The 19960-nt window shown below is 58.0% G+C and overlaps 1 protein-coding gene across 1 annotated transcript; it reads left to right on the forward strand.

The window, feature by feature from the left end:
- Positions 1-13814: 13814 nt before the first annotated feature.
- Positions 13815-16444, forward strand: LOC309416346 (olfactory receptor 14I1-like). The gene has a single exon (XM_082015908.1). It carries the CDS (start codon positions 14287-14289, stop codon positions 15271-15273), a length of 987 nt encoding a protein of 328 aa, XP_081872034.1. The 5' UTR covers positions 13815-14286; the 3' UTR covers positions 15274-16444.
- The last annotated feature ends 3516 nt before the right edge of the window (positions 16445-19960 follow it).

The raw sequence follows: 19960 nt of genomic DNA on the forward strand, positions 1-19960 counted from the left end.
CCCCGTAACAGCCGGAGCCCGACGTCAGGGACCAGACGAGCTCAGTGGACATTTTGTGCACATTTTATGGACGTTTTACAGTGCTGGCCCACAGAACCAGGGAGCGATACCTGTGCGTTGTGTCAAAGGACGGGAAGGGGAGTGGTGGTTCTGAGGATGTACAGGGCAGCGTGGGGCCTGAGCCTGGGGTTAATGGTGTGGAAAAGGGGGTAGAGAAGGGACTGTCAGGGTGGTCCCCATGGGAAGGACACCATGGGAATGGGCTGCTTGTTCCAGCTTTATTGCAAAAAAGAAATTATTCAAATATGGCCGTTGTCAAGAGGACAATTTAATCTCTCCAGGGCTCAGCAGGGCCAGCAGCACCACGACCGCAGGCTCCATCCTGACGGTCGCCTGCGTCTTGTCAGAACGAAGACGGTCTGAGCTGCCAGGGAGCTGACCGAGAGTTCAGTGTCTGTCCTCAAGGGCAGGAGGGCTGCAAGAGAAGGAAGCAGAGCAGCCATGAAGCCCCACTGCCTCCATGAAGACCCCCAGGAGTCCCCTCCAGAGCACGCCAGACCCACCCGTCTCTTTCCCTGGCCAGGAGGAGCAGCTGGGACAAAGGGAGCAGCCGGAAGCTGCTGCTCAGGAATGCCCCACGTGCCCCTGACAGGCTCCTCTGGGCCTGAAGCGTTTTCCTGGAGCAGGGCCAGGCACGGCAGCACCCTGCCCAGGCTCCGTGCCCTGCCCCACCAGCCCCGGCCAGCACCACACTGCCCCTACTCACCGTTGCAGACAGCCCACAGCTTATGCTGGCTGAGTCTCCTCAGATGCCGTGCAGCAAGCCCTAGGCACAGAGCTCCTGTCAGACCTGCTGCCCCCCAGCACGTTCCAGCCCCCGAGGCTGCCAGCTTGGCCGCACACCCTCCTCCCCCTCAGCAGCGCTGACCCCAGGCAAGGACAGTACCCCAGGGCGGAGCACGGCTCCCAGCCAGCCCACCTGCGTGGTGGGCCCTGCCGTGGCTCTGGCAGCCACAGGGCCGCCCCTTGCTGCCAGTGCCGCGGCAGGGACTGGGGCCAGGCTGCCAGAAGAGGGACCCTGGGGCTGTGGCTCACCGATGAACCTGACGGCCGCCTCTCGCAAGGTGGCCTGCGTGTCCTCCAGGTACGGCAGGCTCTGACACAGGTATTCTTCCACCCTGCTCCTGTCACGCAGTAGCTGGAGAGAGCACAGAGGAACGGAGCTGATACAGACCCCCCCAAGCCACCCTGACCCATCCCTCCTACCAGCACCCACCTTCCCTCCCAGCCAGGAGCCCTGTGGGGCTGAGGTTCAGAGAGAGCCGCAGGCAGCGGGGGCCCACGGGTGCCGAGACCCCTCTGTCCCACTGCCAGGGCCCACATGGGCCAGGGTCTCCTTCCGCACCCTGGGGGCAGGGAGAGGAGAGGGGCCTGGAGAAGAGCCCTGGTGGGCTCCGTGCTTGAGGGCAGGGAAGGAGGATGCAGCTCCAGGCTCCAGGCTGGAGCAGGGCAGGCGAGGCACAGCTGCACAGCTCTCCCCATGGGCACGTGGGGCAGTCCTTGTCCAGCCTGTCCCTGGGACTTGGGGGTTGTCCTCACCAAGCGCTCTCCGATCTGGTGTGCCTGATAGGTCTCAGCCAGGTAGTTCCAGCCCAGGAACTCTGCACAGGCGAGGAGGGTGTCCCGAGAGGCCTGCAGAGAAGAGCAGAGGCTGGGAGATGGCAGCACGGTCCAGGGGAGGAGACCGGCCATCCTCCTCCTCTTGGCCAGGCTCCAAGCCCATTGCCAGCCCCTGATGGGACCCTGAGGGGACACAGGTTCCCTCACTGATGTCCAGCAGCCCTTTGCCTCATGCCCAGGCCGCCCCTGTGGTGTCAGCGCTCACTTCGCCGTGACACAGGGCACTGATCACTGCACCTTGGCCACGCTCTCCATCTCGTCATGCATATGGATGAACAGCGGGAGCAGGACCCTCTGCACTTGCTTCTTCATCTTTTTCTTGGTTTTCCCTGCCACCGTCTTCGTCACGTCGCGGAAGTGGCTGATGGAGAGCTCCCGCACCTGGCCGGACTCCTGGTAGGGAGGAGCATAGGGGGACTTGAGCAACAGCCGCTCCCTGCCCACGGTGAGCAAGGGCGTTTGCGTGGCTGATGTGAGGGGACGTGCTCCGGGGTGGGCTCCTGAACACAGGAGCTGTGGGCCAGATCTGCAGCTGCGGCTGAACGACCCCAGAGCCCTGAAAGGCCACGCAAGAGGAGCGCACGCAGGGCTGCGCCCAAGGGCAGCTGTCTTTGGCGAGTGCCCATCTGTGGGGCTCAGGCTCCCACAGCAGCCTTACATCGTCAAAGAGGGGCAGCAGCTTCTCCGCCAGCTGCAGAGCGATGAGGCTGGCCTCCTCCCTCTTCATGTGGCCCATCACGTTCCTGAGGAACACCAGGGCCTTCGTCTTGACGTCAGGGTTGCCATCCTGCAGGGTCTCCATGATGTCTGGCAGCAGGACCTGCATTTTTCTTGCCTGCATGAAACACACCGGTTCCTTCTTATGAAGCGGAGACAGACTGCCCTGGCAAACATGCCCCGGGGGCTGAGCACCTCCCTCCCGAATGGCTTCCCAGCAGGGGGGCCAGGAGCCACTGCAGCAGCCGCCTGGCAGGCAGCGGCCGCTGGTGGGGATGCGGGGAGAGGAAGGGAAGGGAGTGCAGGAGAGCAGTGTCCCCTGCCCAGCCACCCCCTCTTCCCACCAGCCTGTAGGGGAGGATGGATTGGTAACCCTCTGTGCCGGGAGGGCTCCCCAGGCACCCACCAGCCCCCTCCATAGCGGGGAGGGTGGCTGGAGCTGTCAGCCCACATGCTGACTCCCAGCCAAGGCCAAGCCAGTGCATTACCCACTGCCTCAGGCCCCGGCTGCCAACATGGTTCCACTTGACTGCACTCTGCTCACCGTCTCCGGGGTCTTCGAAAGCGTGATGAGGCCCCTGAGCACCAGTGAGAGCATCACCAGGCTTGGATGCCTCAGGTACCTCTGGGCTTTGTACAGGGCGGCAAACTCCTCTGCCTCAATGTCAGCGCTGCTCAGCAGCTAAAAGGAAGGCAGCAGTGAGAGACCAGCTGAGCGCGCAGGGCTCCCTCCACCGCGCTGGCACAAAGGAGGCACGACATGCGGGCGGGGCAAGTGTCTCTCCAGACTTGAAACCCCCTCAGCCTGTGCAGAGGCCGTGCCTCTGCCCCACGCCCAACTGGCCTGACTCTGGCTTCTGCCCTTTCTCTGCCGCTGCCCCAGGTTTCCAGGCTGCAGAGCTGGGCAGGGGGAAGCAGGCAGGGGGGAAGCAGAGCGTTGTCCTGGCAGGGGCAGGCTTTGTGTTTTCTCATTGCGGCCAAAACAGCACGGGGCAGCCCTGGGTGTCTGGCACGGGGTCTGGCTGGTGCTGGGCAGGTCCCTGCCGACCCTAAGGGGCTGTGTCCCTACGTACTGGGGGAGGTGGCCATTTGGAGGCAGACGGAAGGGGAGGGGGCCGTGCCTGTTTCCCTGGGGAGGCAGGCACAGCCCTGAAGCTGGGCACGGTCACTCACAGCCAAGGGATAGATGCAGGCGTCCTCCGCGGCACAGCTGAACACCTTGCGCAGCCGCTGGTCCTGGAGCATCCTGAGCAGCTCCGTCAAGACATTCCCCAAAGCCCAAGGCACGGAGATCATCACCTCCCACATGGCCAGGGCGGCGCTGCAGACCCAGAGCGCTCGGTCAGCCGCGCTGCCTCGGCCACTGCACCGCGCTCGAGCCAGGCTCTCTAGACCCAGGCGATGCTGCAGCAGGGCCCTGCCCACCCGCCTCCCTTGGGGTGCTGGGGGCCCTGACCGGGCAGGCAGAAGGAGGCTGAGGTGCCGTTCCCCATGGGGCAGGGAGGAGCCTGGAGGCAGGGCTCTGGCTTGGCCAGCTTTGGCTGCTGCAGGGCTGACCGACCCACCGAGGCTGGGATGCGTGGTGGGATAGAGGGCCCTGCTCCTTGTGCATGTCCTGCAGTTTTCCGTGGCTCTGGCAGCCAGAGAGCCTCTGGGCCCCCTCCCCACAGGGAACCCTCAAGGTTGTCTGGGCTGGTACCTGTCACATGTTGGAGAGACCTCCAACAGGTTCCAGACCGCTTCCATGGGGCACCAGGCAACCAGCAGGAGAAGGAACAAGTCCAGGCTGTGCTTGGTTTGCTTCATGTGGATGCAATCCACATTTTTGTGGATGGACGTCATGATCCTTGGCACCTGGAGGGGACACAGGTGAGGTTGGTGCTGGCACGGGAGTGCAGCCATTTCCCCAGCTGCCACTGAAACTGCTGCCCTTCCCATCCCTCTCTGCTGCCCTGAAACGGCTTCTGGTGTGCGAGAGCTGGGTTAGGGAAGGACGGAGGAACAAGGCCTGACAGGGCTCATGGGCAGGCAGTCCAGCCCCAGGGCACTTACATCCGTCAGCCAGGAGGCAGGGTCTCTCATGGCCATGTCCAGGATGTTGGTGCCCATCTGCCTGTCATAGACGTCATCTGCTGTCAAGGCCTCAATGGCCACGAGGAGAACGTCTGTCATCTGAGAAGGATGGAGGTATTCTCCAAACACCTACGGGAGGAAGGAAGGGCGGGAAGACGTGTCACGCCAGGCATCCTGATGGAGTTGCTCGGCTGAGCGGGGCAAACAGCTTTGGCAAGAGCTGCCTGGCAGTGCTGGCAGCAGTGCCCATGGGAAAGCTGGACACAGCGGGCGCAGTCTCTGCAGGGCAGAGGATGACAGCAGAGGGTCCCCGGGGTGAGGGAGGAGGGCTGGGGTCATGGGCACCACGTGTTGTTCCTACAGATTACTGTAGCTGTGGCCAGCACACCGGAGTGCCACCCCTGGATAGTCCCTGCTCGAGGACAGCAGCAAGCCTCTCACCAGGGACAGTGAGGCCATTCCAGCCCCCCTGATTCTGGGTCCCGTTGCTCACACAAGCCTCCTGCTGGTGCCACGGACAAGGGTCCCAGCAAGGGGGCAGCTCATTACCGTGGTCTTGTCGCTGCTGTCGAGTGAAGAAAGCAGCCAGGTGCTCTCAGAATCCCATCCCCGCTGGAGCTCTGGATTCTCCCCTGGCATGGAGGGGAAACACAGAAGAGTCGATAGGACACAGCATCTTTGCCAACAAGCTTCCCAAATGGTGAAGAGAGCTCAAATCTCGGCATGGCTGAGGAGGGCGGCTGTGCTGGGGCCAGCTCCCAGCACCGGGCACCCCTGGCATTCAAGCACCGCCGTACCCTGGTTTCGAGCCGGTCGCATTCGCTGGCCAAAACCCTGCCCATCCCCAGGGCCCCCTCACTCACCGATCTCCAGCGGCTGCACCATGGACACCTCATAGGGCTCCGGGGGAGAGCTGCTCTCCTGGCGAGCCCCCACCTCCTCCCAGGCCACCCTGGGGCAGCTGGGGGGTCTCTCCGCCATCCTGCGAAATGGAGGAAAGTGCCGGGGGGACAGGGGCAGCTCAAGGGAAACGCCTCGGTGCTGTGAGGCTGCCGGTGGCAGCAGGGAAAGACGTGGGCTGTGCTCGGGGTCTCCTCGCCAGCTCCGCGCTTCTGCCCCGTCCCGTCGCTGTCCTGTCACACACTGCAGGGTCACGGCCGCGCTGGCTATATATGGTGCCGTGGGGTGTCACAGAGGGGGGTCACAAAGGGCCCCACTGTGACCCGCCACCCAGGCCGGGAGGGGCAGGGTGCCCACTGCAGGGGGTAGGGAGTCGGGTCGCCATTGGCCCAGGGGTGCTCTCGGGGTGCCCCCAGGCCCCCATCTGCCCTGACGTCCCCTCGGGACCTCCCTGTACCCTCCGCCTCGTCCCAGAGCCCTGCGTTCACATGCCTCGGCGTGGCCCCACGACCTCCCTGGGAGACCCCGGCTTCTCCCGCTCTGTGTAGCGCTCTCTTCACATCTCTACGGTTTCTGGCACCTCACAGCTACGTCCTTTCCCCTACTCCGAAAACCTCTCTCAGCACCCGGAAGCAAAAGACGTTTCCGCCCGCTCCTCCTCTCCCATCGCTTTTGGGGATACAGTTGCCCATGGGGCTCTTACGGGGTGTATCGCTTACCAGATGCTGCCAGAATAGGAAACCTGAAAGAAATAGTCTCCCCCTTTTCTGCACTGCCTGAACTTCTTCAATCCACGCCCTCACCTACAGCCTGAGACGGAGAACTTGAGGAGTCAGTCAGAAAAGCCTTCCCTGTGGATCTCACTGGGGTCCAAACCAAGGCTGACTGATTTGAACAGCTTCTAAGCTGCTCCGTGTTTGTGCCTGTAGAGCTTTCCCGAGATTTCTAAGGTGGGCAGTGGAAAGGATAGGCATTTTTGTCTGCTGTCTGATGGCTTCCAGAAGCTCTCATTCACCTTGTGTTCATCAGCCTTGGCTCAAGGTGCAACTAACTGCTTCAGAAAGCGAGAAACTGTTGGAGATGGCAGACCGTGAAAGGTGAAAACTAGTTGGGCTGGGGTGAAACCGGTGAGACCATAAAGGGAAAACCTACCAGACAAAAGATCAGACAGAAGAGCGTCAGGGTAGAAGGGGAAAAGAAGGTGTCCTGAGGCTGCCTGAGGTGGGGTTAATTTTCCCCACAGCAGCGCTCAGAGTGCTGTGCTTTGTACTGGTCGCTAGAACGGTGCTGATAACACACCAGGGTGTGGGCTACTGCTGGGCCGTGCCCGCACAGCATCAAGGCTGTCTCTCCAACATTCCCCCCACACAGCAGGAGGCTGGGGGTGGGCAAGGTCTTGGGAGGGGACACAGCCAGGACAGCTGGCCCAAACTGGCCAAAGGGGGACTCCATACCAAATGACAGCTCAGCAATAGAAGTTACGAGAAAGGAGCAGGAGTGGGCAGCATTTGTTGTTTCCACGTTTGTCTTCCGGAGCAACTGCTACACGTACTGAAGCCCCGCTTCCCGGGAAGTGGCTGAACATGGGAAGCAGAGAGTAACTTTTGCTTCCGCGTGCAGCCTTTGCTTTCTGCTTATTAAATTGCTTTTATCTTGACCCGCTTCTTTTGCTTTTTCTTTTTTTCCATCCTGATTTCTCCCCGCTGTCCTGCTGAGGACACAAGTGACAGAGCAGCTTGGTGGCACCAGGCATCCAGCTGAGATCAACCCACCACAGTCTTTTCTGGTGCCCAGCGTAGGGCCCAAGACAACGGCCGTTTTGCATTCAGCTGCTGTAGCTATAGTAGTTATTAACAGCAAGCTCCTGTGCGCGTCACTGTTTCTCTCTTCATTTCGCTGAGCTTGGGAACACGCTGATAGAAATAATGGCTGTGTGCGTTGCCCTGGCATTGGTGGCTGTGCGATCACCAAATTGATAATATTTGATAATATTTGATAATATTTGATAATACTTATTGAAAAATAAGTGTAGGAAGAGAAAGGCACCTTAGAGCTTTCTGCACGGTGATGAGCCCCAGGGTGCATTTGGTGCTGAGTCCTTGAGCCTGAGAGACTGAGAAGAGATTTGCACAAACCTTTCCATGAGTCAACGTCAGCGGCAAAACCCAAAGTACCTTGAAGCATTAACGGGTCCCTCTGAGGGCCATTACTGACACAGCCTCCCCAGGGACTCGTTAGAGCAGGTAATTGGAGGCCATGATTGCAGGCAGGCACAGGCAAAGTGCAGGCAGCTCTGATGCTGAGACAGCCCTTGGTGTGTTTGATGGAGGAGGATGGCCAAGCCCTGACCCCCAACTGTAGGGAAGGGAGACCCTGTCCGTCCCATGTGGCTCAGGGCTCTGCCTGGGGATGTGGGGAGTGCGATGCCAAGTGAAGGACAATGGTATGACACCTCCTGGCCTCCCCAGGGTGGGTGCAAGGAGGCAATGAGGCTCCATGGCCACGGCAACCATGTGTCTCCTCTTAGGCCTCGGTGGCAGGGCCACCAGCCATAGCCAAGGGGGCAAAGACCTCGGTTCTGCCAGGGCCTTTCAGCCTGGCCAGTGCCCGTAGCCATCTGCACCACAGGCCGTCCCACACTGTCCCACGCCTCTGCCTCTTTCCCTGCAGGCTGCAGACACCCAACAAGCTTCCCCACCTTCTTCTCAGCCTGGTATGTCCCTCCCCGTACTGGTGTCTCTCCATCCGCGCCAGCTGTTCCCTGAAACACAAAGCCATGGGCTGATCCTGACTCCCTCTGAGTGACTTTTTGCACCGCAGCACTACCCTCAGAATGACGTTGCTTTATCTTCAGCTCCACTCTGGGCCTCCAGAGCTGCGGTTTCTGGTGGTTTCCCTTTCTCATGCTGTTCCCCACTACCAAAAGAAGTGCCATCATCTAGGAAAGGCACTTTCAAGCTGTCTCGAGCTGCTGCTCTTCTTCCCTCAGCCTCCGCTTCACCAGGCTAAAGAAGCCCAACTCGCAGCCTCTCCACACACGATTCCTACCCCATCTTGGCAGACTTGCTCTGGCCACGTGGCAGTTCCTCCCCATTGCTCCATAACTGTGAGCCTCACCCTGGGACACAGTACTCCAGATGTGGCCACAGCAGTGCGGAGTCCAGATGGACAATAACTACCCTTGTCTGGGTGGCCACGCTCCTCCCAACGCAGCCCAGTGTGCTCATGGCCGTGTTCCTGTTCAGCACCACTGGCTGCTCTGGCATCCCTCGTAATGCCCAAACCCTTCTCCTTGAGGCTGCTCCTCAACCAGTCAGGTCCGAGCCTGCCTTGACGCACGGCTGTTGTGGTTTAGCCCTGGTAGACAGCTAAGTCCCACACAGCCGCTCGCTCACTCATGATGTCACACGTCTGCAAGATCCCTTTGGACATCTGGGCTCAGCTGTCCCAGCTGTGTCCCCTCCCAACTCCTCGTGCACCCCCAGCCTACTCGCCGGTGGAGCAGCAGGAGATGCAGAAGAGGCCTTGATGCTGCGCAAGCGCTGTGCAGCAATAACTAAACCATCGGTGTCTTATCAGCACTGGTTTGGTCACAAATCCAAACCACAGCAGCATACGGGCTGCTATGACGAAGATTAATTCCAGCCTCGCCAAAACCAGCACAACAGGGTGGTTCTGCCCCCTGATACATCTGAACATCAGGAGATCAGCAGGAGAAGATCCGTTGTCTGAAGAAAACTTCTTGAGGCTTCTGTTGGTCAAATCCCAGAGTTTCTCGAGGTCCATTGGGAGTGAAGCTCCATTGGGTCAGAGGTTAATGTGTGCGTGCAGATGGCTCACCTGACGTGTGGTGCCTCGATCAAGATCACAGCGATAGGAATTCTAGGGGAAGACAGATAGTAAATACAAAGAGGAGATAATAGTAAAGGAAATTGCAGTGGCAAAGCCTGGAGCTCTGCCTTGGGATAGATGATGGGACAGTTGAGATCCTGTTGGAGAGGATGAGCAGGCAGAAGAATGTGGGTGACCTTCTAGTAGGTGTCTGTTGTTGACTGCTTGATCAGGAAGAAGTAGATGAGACCTTCTCAGGATACTGGAAGAAGCCTCATGTTCTCACACCTTCGTCCTCCTGGTATTGGACTTGAACCACCTTGGCAGCTTCCTTTTCTTCATAGAAGCTAGTAGGGGGCTATATTTGGGATTAAAATAATGTTGATAACATACTGATGTTTTCATTTCTTGCTAAGCAGTCAAAAACGTCCCAGCTTCTTTGTCCCCGTTCTTCGCCTGCCCGCGAGAAGGCGTGGGGTGCACGGGAGGATGGGAGGGGGCACAGCCGGCACAGCTGACCCAGGCTGGCCAAAGGGATATACTGTACCATACGACGTCAATGCTGAGTATATAAATCTGTGGTCAAGAGGAAGGAAGGGGTGGGGGGGCATTCGGAGTTATGGCGTTTCTCTTCCCAAGTCACCGTTGGGCGTGATGGAACCCTGCGTTCCTGGAGATGGCTGAACACCTGCTGCCAATGGGAGGTGGTGAATGGATTCCTTGTTTTGCTTTGCTTGCGTGCGCGGCTTTTGCTACAGCTATTAAACTGTCTTTATCTCAACCCACGAGTTTTCTCCCTTCTACTCTGCTGATTCTCTCCCCCATCCCACCATGGGGGAGCGAGTGGCTGTGTGGTGCTTGGTTGATGGCTCGGGCTAAACCATGACAAGGACATCAATGATAACTTCCCAAGCGTGTCGAGTTGGGGTTAGGAAAGGCAAAGCCACACTCAAGCTGAATTTCGCTAGTGACCGGAAGGACAACAAAAACAGTTCCTACAACTACCTATAGAGCAAAGGGAAGACTAAGGAAAGTGTACATGGTATATGGCCCAGGCTATGGAAAAGCCCAAGAGAGTCAATGTCTCCTCACCTCCATCTTTACTGCTCGGACCGGCCTTCAGGCACCACAAGGCCCTTGAGAGCAGAGGGACGCCTGGAGCAAGGAAGACAACTCTCTGGGTTGAGGAGATCTCTGCTCTTGGGACGGACGCCCTGGCGTGGGAACCACAGTTCGTGGGGGCTCGTGTGCCTGGGGGCCACCAAGTGCCGAGATCGGGCAGTGTGTGGGTCATGTCAGGGTGTGTGTGTCAGTGGGTGTAACCACTAGCGTACATCCAACCAGTTCAGCCAGTCGGTAGAAGAGCCCTGGGAGGCAGGTATTTAGGGACCCCGAGTCTGGACTAGGCACTGGCGAGCCCCGAGGGTCTGTGAGTTGGCTACTTGAGGGAGAAGGTGGCCCAAAGCACCTCCTGGGGAAAGCGTGGGGTCTTGCGGCCAGGTCCTGATAAGGCCATAGGGCTGGACCTGGAGGGGAAGTGGCCTTTCTGTGAGAGAGCAGCAGCAACGTGCGGAGCTCTGCCTGGGGACAGGCGATGAGTTAGCTGAGAGCTGGTAGGCCAGGGTCAGAGGGCAGAACAACGTGGGCAGCACTGTGGGTGGGTGGGTGGGTGGGTGGACGGACATCTGCTCCAGACCTCCTGATCGGGTGGCTGAGGCCTTCTTCAGACACCTGGCAGAAGCCTCATGGTTGCAGGCCCTGGAGCTCACGGCACAGCTGAACTGTCCCAACTGCCTCTGCTGCAGAGGCACCACAGCAAGGTGCAAGGCACCCAGGAGGGTTCTGGAGCTCACTGAGCACATCTTCTGGGCCAGGGTGACTCGGGAGGCAGTGAGCTGAGGGGCCCTGTGGGCTCACAAACAAGGAAGAGCGGGTCAGGGATGTGCCAGTCGGGGGTGAGAAAGCAGAGTGTAGGATCCTGAGAGAAGGGCACAAAGCAAGGAGCAGGACTTCAGGAGGGCAGGCTTTGGCCTGCTGAGGGACCCGCTTTGGAGAATCCCATGGGATACAGCCCTGCAGACAAAAAGCGTGCAGAGAGCTCTTTGATGGTTAACGATCTGCTCTTCAAGCTCCAGAAGGATCCACCCTGACATGCTGGAAGTCAAAAAAAGGTGTCAGGAGGCTGGCGTGGGTGAGACAGGAGGTGGAAGAGGAAGCACAGAGAAGGTGGAAGGTGGCTGCCTTCCAGCCTCGGAGGTTCTGGGATTCTGTGCTGGAGAGAGCCTGAGGGAACTGGGGTGTTTAGCCTGGAGAAAAGGAGGCTGAGGGGAGACCCTATTGTTCTCTACAACTACCTGAAAGGGGTTGTAGTGCGGTGGGTATCAGTCTCTTCTCCCAAGTTGTGCCATGGGAGGTTTAGATTGGATATTGGAAACATTTCTTCAGTGAGTGTTGTGAAACACTGGAAAAGGCTACCCAGGGACTGCTGGAGTCACCAGAACTGGAGGGATCTGAAAGACATGTAGATGTCTTTTAAGGATTCTATGATTCCATATTTCCCTCTAACATAGCCTGACACACAAACAGCCCAGCCCTGCTTTTCCCTTTCCCTGCTGACTCTGCTTTTGCGTGTTTTGTAATCTCATTTGGTGTTTCGGGGATTGCATTCCTGGCAGTTCCCAGCTGGGTCTGTAGTGCCCCGCAGCTCCTCACGCTCCCCTCTTGTGAGAGGCAGCACCGTCAGGGTGAGCTGTCCGCACACAGGCATTCACAGCTGACCAAACGGAGCTCCAGTCCGGGGACCCTGAGGAACTCTGCGATTCTGGCCCACAGAAACCGCTTGAAGGTCGCAAGGAGAAGTGGCCAGTCCTGCCCGAGGAGGAAGAACAACCTTGTTCATCAGGGCAGGCCGGGACCTGAGCAGCTGAGCAGTGACCCTGAGGAGAAGGGCCTGGGCACTGCGAGGGACACCAGACCAGCCAGTGGTGATGCTCACCGTGAGCAAGGCCACCCACATGCAGGGCTGCGTCAGGATAAGCGTGGCCACCCAGACTGTCCTGAGACTGGCTGCAGTGTGGTTTCAGAGACGGCAATTTTAATTTCTCCAAATTGGGAAGCAACACGAGAAAGATGTAATGGCAGGACGTGAAGCTTTGGAAGTTGCGGCTGGAGATGAGGATTTCATGTCACTTGGAGTTATGTGAAATGTCACTCCAAGGGCAGTGCTGTGGCACAACAGGCCACCCAGAGAGAGCCTGGATTAGCCCAAGCTTTGTATTCCAAGGAAGAGCCCGTGAGGGTGGAGAGATGTCAGTAAGCGCAGGAAGATGCTCCAGGGAGAGGAAGGTTGGTGAGCATGGTGGGTGTCCACAACCCACGAGGAAAAAGGTGCCGGCATAGGACACCGCAGGGCAGCCTGTGGTGGAGAGGGTCAAGGGAGCTGGCAAGAATAAAGCCCCCGCCAGAGCTGAGGCCTTTCTGCCGCTGGCTCTGGCTGTGGCCTGTTCCACCAAGGCCTGCCAGGACACATCTTACCCTGACAGCACGAGGGCCTCGTGGCCTCCTTGTCTCCAGCCGAGAGCCTGGAGGTGCTGTCCCATAGTCTTGAACTTGGCATTGCACGTCCCCAGGTCACACGGCCCCAGGAAAAGCCCTGAGCAATGCGTAAGGGACAGGATCTCCCTTCCCAGGGTCGGGGTCAGGGCTTGGCCCTTTGGCCTGACAGAACACGCGCAGGTTTACTCAGCATCAGAGCCACCTTTACCGTGTTTTTCTCGACCTGTCATCACTGCCTGCAGCTTTCTGCCCTAACCAGCCCCTGGGGACGCTTTCTCAGCAGTGTCCCTCAGTGGGACCCATGAGTGCTCCAAGGAGCTTTGGACGTGGCATCTGCCTTTGCCTTCTCGAGAGGTTCTTCAGCTTCCTCTCAGGGCCTGAGGTGGATGGAGTCGGCACCCAACCCACCAGAGGGGTCATTAAAGTGCCTCGGGCTGGTCCTCTGCGGCGGAGCTGGGCCGGGCTCCTGGGACGGAAGGAGCTCACGGCAAGCGGGCAGCGCTGCCGAGAGCCAGCTCTGCCCAGGAGCGGGGCTGGGGGCACGGCCTGCAGCACCGAGAGGAGACCTGCGAGGCTGGGAGAGCATAAAGGCAGTTGGGAGGGGGGGGATGCCGAGAGCTTCCCGCGGCAGAGATCTGCACAGCCCCGTCTGTGGTAAGTCTCTGGCCGCAGGGCAATGCCGCTGCCTCTCCTGGAGGCACCTCCTAGAACCGGCACATCCGACGGCTCCTGGGAGCTGCCGGGAGGAGTCCCTCGGTTTCTGCAGCGCAGAGGAGGAGGGCGTGCTGCGGAGCAGGGCTTCCCTGCTGCACCATCGGAGGGACAGGCACGACGGCTGCCTTCTGGGCATGGCTGGGAAGGTGTGCGTCTGGGTGTGCAGCCAGGGGTGCCCAGGGCTGTCCTTCCGAGCAGGGTCCCTGCACCCCAGGGGCTGTGTGCCGGGACAGGGACTCTGCCGCCTGCCGGGGTCAGCTCTCAGCCTGCCCGGGGAGCTCCCCAGGGCACTGTCGGGAGAAGCTCTGCATGGCAGGAGCAACCCCCGGCAGGGCAGGGCAGGGCAGGGCCCTGCTGCTGGGAGGTGTCTGCAGGGCAGAGCTGAGCACACAGCGCTGGGACGGGCTCTGTGAGCACTGGCAGGGAGGGGACACCTGGGGACAGAGCAAGAGCTGCGGGCAGGGACAGCTCCAGGCAGCAGAGACAGGGGCCGGGGCCGGGGGGAACTGCAGACAAGCGCTGCGGGAGGCTGCGCTCAGGCAGCTCTCTCCGGGCCGTCCCTGCCGATGTCTTCTGGGCGCTGCCTGCTGGGCAAGGAGCTGACGCTCTCGCTAGAACATCTCCTCTGCGGGAGCCCCGACTGTCTGCTTGGCCCGTCCTGCTGGGACACTCAGCCAGCACAGCGCAGGGAAAGGAAATGCATTTCAGCTGGGGGTGTTGCTATGGCAAATGGAGGGGCTTTGCTCAGAGGAGTCTCTCCTAATTCTACCCTCTCCCTTCCTTGTTTGAAAGTGCCCCCGTGCCAAGAAACAGCCAATGTCCAACGGCAGCTCCATCACCCACTTCCTCCTCCTGGCGCTCGCAGACAGGCGGGAGCTGCAGCTCTTGCACTTCGGGCTCTTCCTGGGCATCTACCTGGCTGCCCTCCTGGGCAACGGCCTCGTCATCACCGCCATAGCCTGCGACCACCGCCTCCACACCCCCATGTACTTCTTCCTCCTCAGCCTCTCCCTCCTCGACCTGGGCTCCATCTCCACCACTGTCCCCAAAGCCATGGCCAGTTCCCTCTGGGACACCAGGGACATCTCCTACTCGGGGTGTGCCGCACAGGTCTTGTTTGTATTCTTCTTCCTTGGAGCAGAGTGTGCCCTTCTCACCGTCATGGCCTACGACCGCTACGTTGCCATCTGCAAGCCCCTGCACTACGGGACCCTCCTGGGCAGCAGAGCTTGTGCCCACATGGCAGCAGCTGCCTGGGGCAGTGGGTTTCTCCATGCTCTGCTGCACACGGCCAGTACATTTTCACTGCCACTCTGCCAGGGCAATGCTGTGGACCAGTTCTTCTGTGAAATCCCCCAGATCCTCAAGCTCTCCTGCTCACGCTCCTACCTCAGGGAACTTGGGCTTCTTGAATTAAGTTCTTTGTTGGTTTCTGGCTGTTTTGTGTTCATCGTGGTGTCCTACGTGCAGATCTTCATGGCTGTGCTGAGGATCCCCTCTGAGCAGGGACGCCACAAAGCCTTTTCCACGTGCCTCCCTCACCTGGCCGTCGTCTCCCTGTTTTTTATCACTGGTATCTTTGCCTACCTGAAGCCCCCCTCCATCTCCTCCCCATCCCTGGACCTGATGGTGGCAGTTCTGTACGCAGTGGTGCCTCCAGCAGTGAACCCCCTCATCTACAGCATGAGGAACAAGGAAATCAAGGATGCCCTGTGGAAAATACTTCTATATGATCTACTTTTGATTAAGGTGCCCATTAGGCCACAAGCACTCCCAGTGTACTTTAGGAAAACCCAGACCTAACTTTTCTTCATTTGTGTATTTATTTTCCCTTTGCATTGTTTTGGGGGTTGTTTTTGCATTTTGCTTTTTGTTTTGTACCTTTGTTATTCTTAATCTTGGCCTCCTAACCTATTTTTTCTTCTCGCAAGACCTCAGGTACATATGGCTCCTGGATCCAGGCTCCCTGTTGAGAAAAACTCAACAAAGGAGCCAGCCAAAAATTCTTTTTCTGAGCTCCCATCTCTTCACCTCTCCTGTGGAGCTGGGGGAGCAGCCCCAGCGTGCAGGAGGGGTTCAGGAGGCCAATGTCCAGCTGCCCCATGCAGGATCAGCCCTTGTCGCCCTTGGGGCTGCCCCTTGCTGCCGCCCTGGGCGCTCCCTCTCTGCCGCCTGCCAGTCGGGGCTGCTGCTTCCCTGGAGCCCTGGCCCAGGACAAGCCCTGCCCTGGCCCTTTTGCCCTTGGAGACACCCCCGTGTCCTGCCCAGCCCTGTCCTTGGCTACTGAGCAGTCGGGGGAGACAGGAAGGGGCTGAGCAGCAGTGATCCCCGTCCCGCTGGCTCTGCTCCCCACCCTGACCAGCACGGCCAGGGCAAGGTTAGCCCATGGCCCCAGGGCACCACAGCCCCCTCCCTCTGCAGAGCAGCATCGCCAGCTCAGGGCCCTGCGGGGAGCACGTGGGGGGAAGCAGGAGCAGCCGGCCAGGCCAGCCTGGACACGCTCACCTGGGGAACCTGCGATGTCCCTGGAGAAGAGCAAGGGAGCATTCCTGTGCCTGCAGGGAGGAATCCATGAGCCAGAGAAACCCCCTTCTGCAGGCCCCGGCTCGGGGCAGGCTGCTCTGCTGCTGGACCCAGACTCGTGCTGGCCTGGGGAGAGGGGCTGGCCCCGAGGGGGCACAGGCAGTCTGTGGTGGGCACCTCCTGGAGCTGATACCCGGGGTCTTGCAGTTGCACTGACCTCCATTTCCTCCGGCCAGGCTGAGCCTCCAGCCCAGGGCTGGTGGGGAGGCCGAGAGCCCTCCCTGCCCCCCAGCAGCTGCTGTCCCTTCCGAGGGGCTGGGGCTGTGGGGTGAGCGCCCAGAGCTCTGCAGCACCCTGCGGTGGGCACTGCCGTGGGGCCAGCCCAGGCTGGGCTGCTCTCCTGGGCTGGGCTGGAGAGAGAGCAGGGGCTGTGGGGAGAGCTGGGGAGGGGCTGGGCTGAGCTGGGAAGTGCCGGGAGAGGACACTACCAGTGCCGGCTGAGCTGTGTCACCGTGCAGGGCGAGGACACGCTGCAGTGGGTGTGAGGTGCCAAGCCAAGACGTGCAGGTGCAGGAGAGAGGAGGCCGGTCTGTGCCCTTGGTGCCATGGACAGACCGGGAAGGTGCCCCCAGGCATTTGTCTGTCACGTCGCCATTTCCAGCACTGGCCAGCACTGGATATCTCCAAAAGCTGGTCTGAGGTCCTGCGGCTATGTGGGAGTTGGGTCGAAGATCTTCTCATTTTACCAGTTGTCACACACAGAAACACGTGCACACTGAAATGGCTCTCTCCAGCACTGAATCCCAGAAAGACCAAGGCTGGAAGGCAGCCACCTTCCACCTTCTCTGTGCTTCCTCTTCGATCTCCTGTCTCACCCATGCCAGCCTCCTGACACCGTTTTTTATCTTCCTGCTTTGTGCCCTTCTCTCAGGATCCTACACTCTGCTTTCTCACCCCCGACTGGCACATCCCTGACCAGCTCTTCCTTGTTTGTGAGCCCACAGGGCCCCTCAGCTCACTGCCTCCCGAGTCACCCTGGCCCAGAAGATGTGCTCAGTGAGCTCCAGAACCCTCCTGGGTGCCTTGCACCTTGCTGTGGTGCCTCTGCAGCAGAGGCAGTTGGGACAGTTCAACTGTGCCGTGAGCTCCAGGGCCTGCAACCATGAGGCTTCTGCCAGGTGTCTGAAGAAGGCCTCAGCCACCCGATCAGGAGGTCTGGAGCAGATGTCCGTCCACCCACCCACAGTGCTGCCCACGTTGTTCTGCCCTCTGACCCTGGCCTACCAGCTCTCAGCTAACTCATCGCCTGTCCCCAGGCAGAGCTCCGCACGTTGCTGCTGCTCTCTCACAGAAAGGCCACTTCCCCTCCAGGTCCAGCCCTATGGCCTTATCAGGACCTGGCCGCAAGACCCCACGCTTTCCCCAGGAGGTGCTTTGGGCCACCTTCTCCCTCAAGTAGCCAACTCACAGACCCTCGGGGCTCGCCAGTGCCTAGTCCAGACTCGGGGTCCCTAAATACCTGCCTCCCAGGGCTCTTCTACCGACTGGCTGAACTGGTTGGATGTACGCTAGTGGTTACACCCGCTGACACACACACCCCCCGACATGACCCACACACTGCCCGATCTCGGCACTTGGTGGCCCCCAGGCACACGAGCCCCCACGAACTGTGGTTCCCACGCCAGGGCGTCCGTCCCAAGAGCAGAGATCTCCTCAACCCAGAGAGTTGTCTTCCTTGCTCCAGGCGTCCCTCTGGTCTCAAGGGCCTTGTGGTGCCTGAAGGCTGGTCCGAGCAGTAAAGATGGAGGTGAGGAAGACATTGACTCTCTTGGGCTTTTCCATAGCCTGGGCCATATACCATGTACACTTTCCCTAGTCTTCCTTTTGTGTTGCCTTCGCAGGCGTGGCGACCTGGTTCAGGAACGGCACGGCGACCAACCCCAGGCCGCTCGGGCCATCAGCTCGCTGACACCAATGTTGTAGACGGCAAATGGCGTTTATTAGTTTGGGACACGGCGTTATATAGCTTAGGTTTATAACCTCACTTCCGTCTGCTTGCATCATAAATTAAACGCTATTGGCTTTCAGGAGAGGGGCCCTAACTTTCCGTTAGCGCGATATCTTCCGGCCGCCAGACCCTAGCTAGCTACATTTCCCCCCTCCCTATGCGTAATTAAATTAATTAAATTAATTTTTTAATTTATAATAATAAATAAATTATTATTAATTATATTAATTAATAGTAACAGTAATTAAATTACTATTTAATTAATAAATTAAATTGGTTAAAATATAGCAATCTTAAAGAATATATATCTCGTAACCTTGGATAGGAAACATACTAAATGCATCCTACTCTTAGTCAGTGCGTTATAATAATGTTAAAAAATATATACAGATTACGAACTTGAATAGAAAACACAAGGCACGTCGAGAAGTGACTGGGGGGCACCTGGGAGCAACGGGGTATAACTGGGGATAGTTAAAGGAAATTTTGACAGGAACATTCTTAAAGCAGCTCTTGGCGTTCTATCAACATGATGTTGACCTTCTCTAGCCGGCTCTTAACAAACGATGCGAGTCTGTTCAATATACAGGGTCCAAAGATCAATGCTATCATGATAATTACGATCGGCCCTGTCAAGGTAGATATCAGAGTGGTCAGCCATGGTGAATGGTTAAACCACGATGTGAGCCAATCTTGTTGTGCCTCTCGTTCCCTTTTTCGTTTCTCTAATCCCTCTCGTAATTTAGTCATAGTGTCCCTCACTATTCCGGTGTGGTCCGCATATACGCAACATTCTTCCCTTAGTGCAGCGCACACTCCCCCTTGTTGTAAGAACATCAAGTCTAACCCTCTTCGATTTTGCAACACTACCTCAGATAGTGATCTAATTGATTGTTCTAATGCACTTATTGATTGTTCGATTCTAGCCAGGTCCTCATCTACTGCCACCTCAGGGCGCTAAGTTCTTTGTTCTGTTGCACCAAGGATGCTACTCCTGTACCTATTCCCGCACCTCCTACGATCATTAGAGTAGCTATTGTTAGTGCTGTAAGGGGTTCTCGTTTTGACAGGTGATGTTCCGGGGTAATCTGTGAGTCGTAGACAAAGTCTTCGCTATGGTAAAAGATTTTGGGGACTATAGTTACCTGGACACAGTATTCTGAGGATTTATCAAATTTTTCCAACGATAGACAAGGTGTAACTCCCATAGTGGAACACACCCACTTGGTATTGCTGGCCGGTATTAACCATTTTGCAGGGGTTTTATCTTGTGTCTCGCTAGCACATAGTTGTTTTTTGTGCTTTGGGACTTTACCTACGCACACGCCACTTCCCACCACCCGCGCTAATGTAATTCCTTGCTTTTCTGTGTCCCATATACACTGGGCTGGATTTGAGCCATTTACTCGTCTGGGTATGTCACTTACTCCTACAGCCTCATAAAAGGGTGGTTCTATTCCGTAGCACAGCCAACAATGCTCCGTAAGATTTGGGTTAGTTTTGTTCAGTAGTTGATAGCTAGCTTGCATCATTTTCCAGAGAGAATTTTGATTGGGAGTTTCGGTGGTGTGTGTTGCTCTGGGTGCGGTAACTTTGGTACTAGCTACAATATTATGTGGTGATGGTGTGATTTTCGGGATAAGAACCGGGTTAGGCCTGATTGCTTGGTTGGGGCCTACTGGTAGTGGATCATTCGGGATAATCTCCTTTTTTATGAGGATTAAACCACCTTTGTCTGTCCCTGGTTCTGTGTACCTTATCCCCCACATTTTCCCAAGTAACCAACTGTCTTCTTGGGGCTCAGTAACATTTAAGAAGAGATACTGACAATTTCCGCGCCCTCGCCATGCTTGTGGTGGAATGCACTTATATGGACCTGTCGTGGTTTAGCCCCAGCCAGCAACTAAGCACCACGCAGCCGCTCGCTCACTCCCCCACGGTGGCACGGGGGAGAGAATT

The sequence above is a fragment of the Phaethon aethereus genome (genome assembly GCF_964289735.1).
Source record: "Phaethon aethereus genome assembly, contig: HAP1_BTS, whole genome shotgun sequence".
Taxonomy (NCBI): Eukaryota; Metazoa; Chordata; class Aves; order Phaethontiformes; family Phaethontidae; genus Phaethon; species Phaethon aethereus.